Raw genomic sequence first — 7,500 nt, forward strand, 5'->3', positions numbered from 1 at the left:
GCATGCGTGTGTTCTACAATATTGTTGAACAGAGTGTTCAGATGGCTTCAACACTATTCAACATCTTCAAGAACAAAGGAAAAGTTGAATCCATGTTGAATGAAAGTTTTAACAGATTTAAACGTGATTTAACTCACTGTCAACAAGCTTTCGACATTTTTTACGCTTTCAACAATGTTGGGCGACCTGTTCAAACGCACCCAACATTTGGTTCAACAAAGTGTTGAATGCATTTTGAAGCAAATGTTGAAACTGTTTAAAGAGGCATTCAGATGCTTGTTTCCACCAGGGTTGACTTTTGAGTGATCGGTTGAATGTAATAGATGTACGAAATTTACCGGGACCAAAGTCAAAAGAGAAAGCGAAGAGGGAGACGGCAAGGAGAAGGAGCGAGAAACCGCCTGCAATAAACCTCACAAGATTTTCGAGAAATAAAGTGACAATTTTACTTGTCAACCGGTGGCGTCCTAGGGCGTTTGACTGGTCAATGGGCAGGGGCAGATCCAGGGGGGAGGGGTGGCTGAATATGGTGGCTTGCTACCCCCCGTTTTGGTTCCTTTTTTTTCGATTTGTCTGCTTTTTTTTTTGTATTTTTATTTTTGCTAGAACAGATACTGTTTACATATACCCGATGTGAACATTTTTATTAATGTAAACATGAACAAAGTCAAAATGGCAGCCTAAACTATCTGGACTTTTGTCAGAGAATAAACTTTGATTCTTTCAATTCACCTCCTCCCCTTAAAATATTCCGAGATCCACCACTGATGGGTTAAGAAGAGCAGAAAGATGCCGTGAAGCCGTTCATAAATAGAGGTGATATTTTGGTGGTCCTTCCCATGGGGTTTGGCAAAAGCTTCGTATGTCAGCTTTCGAAACCCAGTGGAAACAGGCATCTAAAATTAACCTAGACTGCCTAGTGCTATGCAGGCTAACTCGATTCGTGTGCAACTCTTGCGCAATTTGTACCCTAATTTAAGTCTTTTCGTACCAATCAAACAATTGAAGATTCAATAAAACTAAAGATCAAAGATTTGGGATCCTTTGGATGGTGCATACAATGGGCAATGGCCATTGGCTGGTTCAGAACCAGGAAGTCTACAAACTGTGCACACTTCTTCCTGAAAACAATTATAAGTTGTGGCCTTATAGCGTGATCCTCAAAATTAATAGATCACTACATCAATTGTGTGTATTTTGAGAACCATTCAGTGAGTCATAAGATTACTTTTGGTGCTGATCCAGTAGTATTGGCATGAGAATTATCATAAGCAGTCCATTATGTGTCCGAACCTTAAATTAAAGAAATGTTATTACATGTATATTAAATGCAATATGGAAATTGTTTCATTTTCAGGATATTTGGTTCTGTAGCTGATTATTTTGAAATTCAACATCCTTTGATGTGGTTCGGTGGTAAGTTGAAATTAAATGTCATAAATGTATTTTGTCTTTGATAGAGGTATTCGTAACCAAGGGGCTCCTGAAAAGATTCACTACCCAAGTTCAATAGTGAAATACAGTGTGATAATAATATCATTATTGTAAATAAACTACTATAGTTGAAGAGGAAACCGTACATGTGATTAGAAAATAAATAATAAATAAATAAATAAAATAGAAGACTAAGAATATTTTGAAATTTCTAACTTTAATTAATAAGTTACACAGAATGGTTTTAAAGGCAGAATCGTAAAATAAAATGTACATGTACTTAATAGGAAGCACATTTTAGAACCAAGAGAAAAACGAGGAAGAAAGAATATGCATGTATGCTGTACCATTTATGAAACTAGTACCCAGTTAATTATATAGGTAAACCATAGGTAAACCAAAATGTCTGTTAAATATTTGTGCCTTACTTGGCCCCTGTAGGCACTTTTAAAATTGGGAGCAGTTTCAATACTCATCAAAGCTTCGGGGGTGGAAGCTGAATAATGAATAATGAGTATAAATAAAAAATGAATAATGAATAATTGGGTCTGAAAACGCCGGAATAATGAATAACGCAGTTAATGTGCCAGTGGAATAATGAATAACAACAATGAATAATGAATAACCTACAAAAATTTAAAAAGAATAATGAATAATTCGAACAAAACACACAAAGAATAATGAATAATCGAGGTCCAATTATTCAGCTTCCACCCCCGAAAAGCTGGTCCACTAACTTGTATTTTATTAATCACTCACCCCATTAATCCACTCCTTAACGCCTGAACTGGGCCAAAACCTGCCAGACTTACATGTAGTATTTTACTCTGTCTAACGCCAGACGATTTTACTGGTCATTGCGGAACCCCCAGGAGTCAGTGGGTTTTAATCACTCACAGTCCCCATTAATGTGCAGTTCTGGAGCATTGGGACTTTCTTGAGAAGAGAAGTCAATGTTTAAACCAAGAGTCAATTAACCCATTCATCCCTGAAGTGGCTCCCATTAATGAGTAAAATCATCTGGCGTAAGACAGAGTAAAATCTATTTTAAGGTGGCTCAAACCAGTTTCAGCACTTGAAAGAAACGTTCTTATTTCAACGATTGACAGTACAACACTTTATCACTTAACAGGAATGTTATCATACCTTATCAAACACCAATTATTGCTAAAAGAGATTTGTTCAGTTTTGTGATGTAAAAAGTTACCGTGCAATGGGAAATCAAGTGAAGCTATGATCTTCGCAGTTATGAGCGCAATTTTTGCAATTGCGTAGAGAAGCCTGAAAAATTCAGGACTTCAACGGGGTTTGAACCCGTGACCTCGCGATTCCGGTGCGACGCTCTAACCAACTGAGCTATGAAGCCACTGACGTTGGGAGCTGGTCATCTGTGGGTTCTAATGGTCCCGTGAGGAATGAATCAATGATGAAATGGTATATGAAATGCATCATATATGAACTGCGGATATGAAATCAAGTGAAGCTATGATCTTTGCAGTTATGAGCGCAATTTTTGCAATTGTGTAGAGAAGCCTGAAAAATATATGATGCATTTCATATACCATTTCATCATTGATTCATTCCTCACGGGACCATTAGAACCCACAGATGACCAGCTCCCAACGTCAGTGGCTTCATAGCTCAGTTGGTTAGAGCGTCGCACCGGAATCGCGAGGTCACGGGTTCAAACCCCGTTGAAGTCCTGAATTTTTCAGGCTTCTCTACGCAATTGCAAAAATTGCGCTCATAACTGCGAAGATCATAGCTTCACTTGATTTCATATCCGCAGTTCATATATGATGCATTTCATATACCATTTCATCAATGGGAAAGCCTTGCAAAAACACCTCATATTTTAACTTTAGCTGCTCATATCTCAAAAACGAACTCAGTGACCCCCATTTTTTATTTCTGAAATGTAATCAGCATGTCAGAATGAAACTTTTTGCATAGTTTTAAAAAGTTCTGTGGAGCGGATTCAGAGCTACCTTAAATAATTGAAAATTTTAGGTAGCTCTGAATCGGCTCCACAGAATTTTTTAAAACTTTGCTGCTCTAGAGTTTCATCTTGGCCTGTTGATCTCTTTTGTGCAAAAGAAAATTGGAGTCACCGAGTTCGTTTTTCAGATATGAGCAACTAAAGCCAAAATTTAGGCTGTTTTACAAGGCTTTCCTGTTGCCGAGGTAACTTTTTACATCACAAAAATGACTGCATCTTGTTCAACAATAATTGATGCTTCACATGGTACCGCAACATTGCTGTTATGTGATAAAGTGTTGTAGTGTCAATCCTTATAATGACAAGGTCTCTTGAAAGTGTTGAAACCTGGCCTTGAACTTAAAGCCTCATTCTCAGTACTGAAAGGGCTAATCACTTTTGAAAATTTTATCAACTTTGGCTAGTCCCTTTTCCTTGTCTACAGTCCTTGTCTAACTGTGAACAAGACTGAAGACTTTTAATACAGTGCATTTGTAACTAAAATGTGGCATTGTAGATACTCTGTAATCTTAATTCTTTCTCAGTGTTCCTTCTTGCCATGTGGTTCACATTTTGTTTTGCTGTTGACTTGTACCATTACATGAGACCTGTACTTGGGCAAAACAGTGTTTTGCTCTCTCAAGAACAAAGGAAGCTTCTTGGTATCAGACCAACAGGTAAATAATAAACTTATCATACCTGGACGGATAAATATAATAGTGATATTCACCGTTACGTCACCAATTGTCATTAATGTGCCAACCAGAGATCTATCGGTTGTCGAAACAAACTAAAGGCGCTTTCCTTTTGTCAGAACTTGCCAGCCAGACCCGGCAGTTTGCAAGGAAAATGCAACAATTTGAAGGAACACTTGCATGATAATCCCTTGTATTCTGCTGCAGGAGTATATATCATCCTCGATGTGTGTTAATTTGAAAGCGTTGTAGAGTTAGTCCTTCCAAATGTCGGCTCTGGTCGGTTAGTTCTGTGAAATGGAAAGCGTCCAAAGGTTCCTTTGTTCTGTGGTTGGCAAAATTTAAATATGAAAAGAATTGTTTATAAACAGTGAATATCGTTATAGTGCATCTTATTATAATACTCAACAGAACATCGTGTCTGTCTGTGATTGGTCAATGACGAATACATAAATACAATGTAGGTTAAGGAGTGCAATATGGAGGTTGCTATGGAAACAGCGATGAAGTAATTTTGTTGAGTATATAGTAAAAAAAAACAATGGTATGAACTTGCTTGTGTACATGTATTTCGTCATTTATGGTTTCTTGTGATCTTTCGAAAGTTCTCAAACTTTCATCTTGTGCCCAAAAATCACGAAATGCACTCGCGTTCATACGATTTCCAATACTTATACAATGTGTTATTTTAAGTTGAGGAACATTATTATTTACCATCATCTTTGCCGGGCTAAGGAAACAAAATGATTAGGACAAACACAACAGATTCAAGGGCACATTGTAATATGATCCCTGCCCTGTGCATGTCTTCCCCGCCAAATCTAACTGACTTCATGTGCCAGGACACAATGTTCAATAGAGAATCCCAACACCATTTCTTTTGAATTTGGCCCACCATCGGATGAAAAATTACATCAAAACTTTAACTCGTTCACGAATCTACAGATTCGGGGTTCAAGCTTGCTCCAGTTGATACCCCAACATCTTCTGGTCGATCTGTTTCTCCTACCATCATCACAACTTCGTCACCATCCATTGGAATATCCACAAGCCTCACCAGCACACCTCCAAGACTGGCTGGAACGCCTCCCAGGGTAAGCAAACTTTACTGGAATCTTTGTCTCCAATTTTGCTGTAAAGCGGCCTTTACGCGACAAACTAAACTTGGCAAACTCGTATTAGCAAACTCACGTTTGCCAAATGTTCACGGGTCAGATACGAGTTTACCAACACGGAAAAGGTGGTGAAAAAGTTGGCGAGAATAGAGAGAAGTTCTATTTGTCGCCAACAGTTTGCCAACATGTTTTACAACTGTTGTTGTGTCTTTCACGCTGGCCAACTTGAGTTTGCCACCTTTAGTTTGTCGCGAAGGCCGCTGAAATGGGCACTGTCATGCTAAAATTTCTGTTTTTAGGTCAAAACTGGGTAAAAATCTAAATTAGTACACGGACAACATTCCTGACAGCCACTGAGAAGATGTGAAATGTATTTATGGTACAAAGAGCTATTCGTATTTCAATTTTGGCGACTTTAATTTCTGAAGACATCGTCTCCAAACTTGAAAAAGCTGGCCCGTTTTTTCAAGCTTCAATCCATTTCCATCCTCTCCATCCTTGGGTGCAAACAACAAAGAATAGCTTCAGTGCACTTTCAATGGTTACTAGCAACAAATTGACTACAGCATTATTTTTTGGTCCTCGTAGTCGGATGCAAAGACGTATTTTAGTGTTTTGAAGTTTGACGAAAATAGCGTTACACTGCCCCTTTAAGCTTTCTGAGTTTGATAGCTTTGAGTGGTTTGCCTGCTTTTCTTAACTTATTGAATCCTAGGAGTGAGACATAGATTTTACTCTAACTCCAGACGATTTTACTCGTCAGTAGGGGATTGTTAAGCAGTCAGTGATTTAACAACCTCAGCCTACATCCCCTCCAAAACTACTTGTATGTTCCATATAAAAAATTTCCGACAGTGACCACCATAAAGACATTTTACATTTGTTGATGGCGACTCAGGGATACTTGGAAAAAATCAGAGTACTCCTTTGTAGGAGTCCAACTTACGACCTTCCGATTTCTAGTTCGGATGCTACAGTACTGCTCAAAAGTAAGTTACCACCCTCGCACGCGGCGCGAATCGCGTCGCGCGCTACAGGAATCGCTTCGCGCGCGATGGTTAAAAAATCTGTAATTGTAGTGGCTTGACGCTCGGGCGCGATTTTAATTGACTTTTTGTTTAATATTTTACCATGGAAGGTGCTTGCGGAAGGCCAATTTTCGAAGAAAACATGCCTATAATAAATTGAAGTATCTTCGTATATACCACGTAGACGAGTGTCCTTACTAGTAATTGGAAGGTCGTAGGTTTGACTCAGGAGTATGTAATGTAATGTGATGTAATGGTGACGAATTTATATGGCGCATTTTCTATTTACATATGTAAATGTGCTTTACAAGTAATCAGTGAGGGGTGCAGGGATGGCGCATTGCTGAGAGTACTCGCCTCCCATCAATGTGGCCTGCGGGTTCAATTCCCAGAATCGGCGTCTTACGTGGGTTGAGTTTGTTGTTTCTGTACTCTGCACCGAGAGGTTTTCTCCGGGTACTCCGGTTTCCCCTCTCCTCAAAAACCAACATTTGACTTGCATTATTCGTTAAATTCAGTTTACAGTGTCCCCAATTAGTGCTCCAGCACTAGAACGACTAGACACTTAAATAAATGTCCTTTCCTTTCCTTTTCAATCTATGAGTGAGATCTGCACTAACAGCGATAAACAAGATTTCGTCATTTCATTCATCCGGGGTTCATAATCATGTCTAATTCTTTCAGTACGGTGGCTACGATGTTTATTTTAAATCATCTTGTTTGAGTCAAGCAATAACTCACCGAGAACTGCAGTCACTTGAATGACTGCTTTGGGAAAAAAACACCATTTTTATTATTGACTTGTTGTGTTTCAGTCGAACAACAATTCACCGAGAACTCCTATGGCTGGTACCCCATCATTTTATCATGAAACAGTATCAAGTCCGGATTCCAGGTTTGTCTGAATCTCAGTCAGTCTTTCTCATTAATTACTAATGCTGCCTCATTTTCAAAGTGAGGCCAAGAGCGACTTGCTGTGATGAGATTGACCTTACGTAGCATTTAAGTGAAGGACTCTACATGATCAAGAGGTCTGTATACCTCTTACTAACCGAGTTGGAGTTCCGTACTGTAAGTTACGGACCGAAATTTTCGCGCGCGGGCCATAAATCAACGGGGAAAAATCGAGGATCCGAAACTTTCAGTGCGAACCGAGAAAACTAGGTTAGTAAGATATTTATGATATCTCCGTGGTAATCAAGCGCACGGAAAAGGAAACTAGTTGAAGGCAAGCGGAAGGTTCAACTGCC

The 7,500-nt window shown here is 39.0% G+C and overlaps 1 protein-coding gene across 1 annotated transcript in view; it reads left to right on the plus strand.

Moving 5' to 3' along the window:
* LOC138010298 (transmembrane protein 209-like) overlaps nt 1-7,500 on the plus strand; it is a 34,323-nt gene that overhangs the window by 924 nt on the left and 25,899 nt on the right. Inside the window, exons 2-5 of the mRNA XM_068857223.1 lie at nt 1,358-1,416; nt 3,958-4,089; nt 5,053-5,201; nt 7,066-7,145. Coding sequence (XP_068713324.1) covers nt 1,358-1,416; nt 3,958-4,089; nt 5,053-5,201; nt 7,066-7,145 — 420 coding nt within the window. The remainder of the gene's footprint in view (nt 1-1,357; nt 1,417-3,957; nt 4,090-5,052; nt 5,202-7,065; nt 7,146-7,500) is intronic.

The sequence above is a fragment of the Montipora foliosa genome, chromosome 7, assembly GCF_036669935.1.
Source record: "Montipora foliosa isolate CH-2021 chromosome 7, ASM3666993v2, whole genome shotgun sequence".
Classification (NCBI taxonomy): domain Eukaryota; kingdom Metazoa; phylum Cnidaria; class Anthozoa; order Scleractinia; family Acroporidae; genus Montipora; species Montipora foliosa.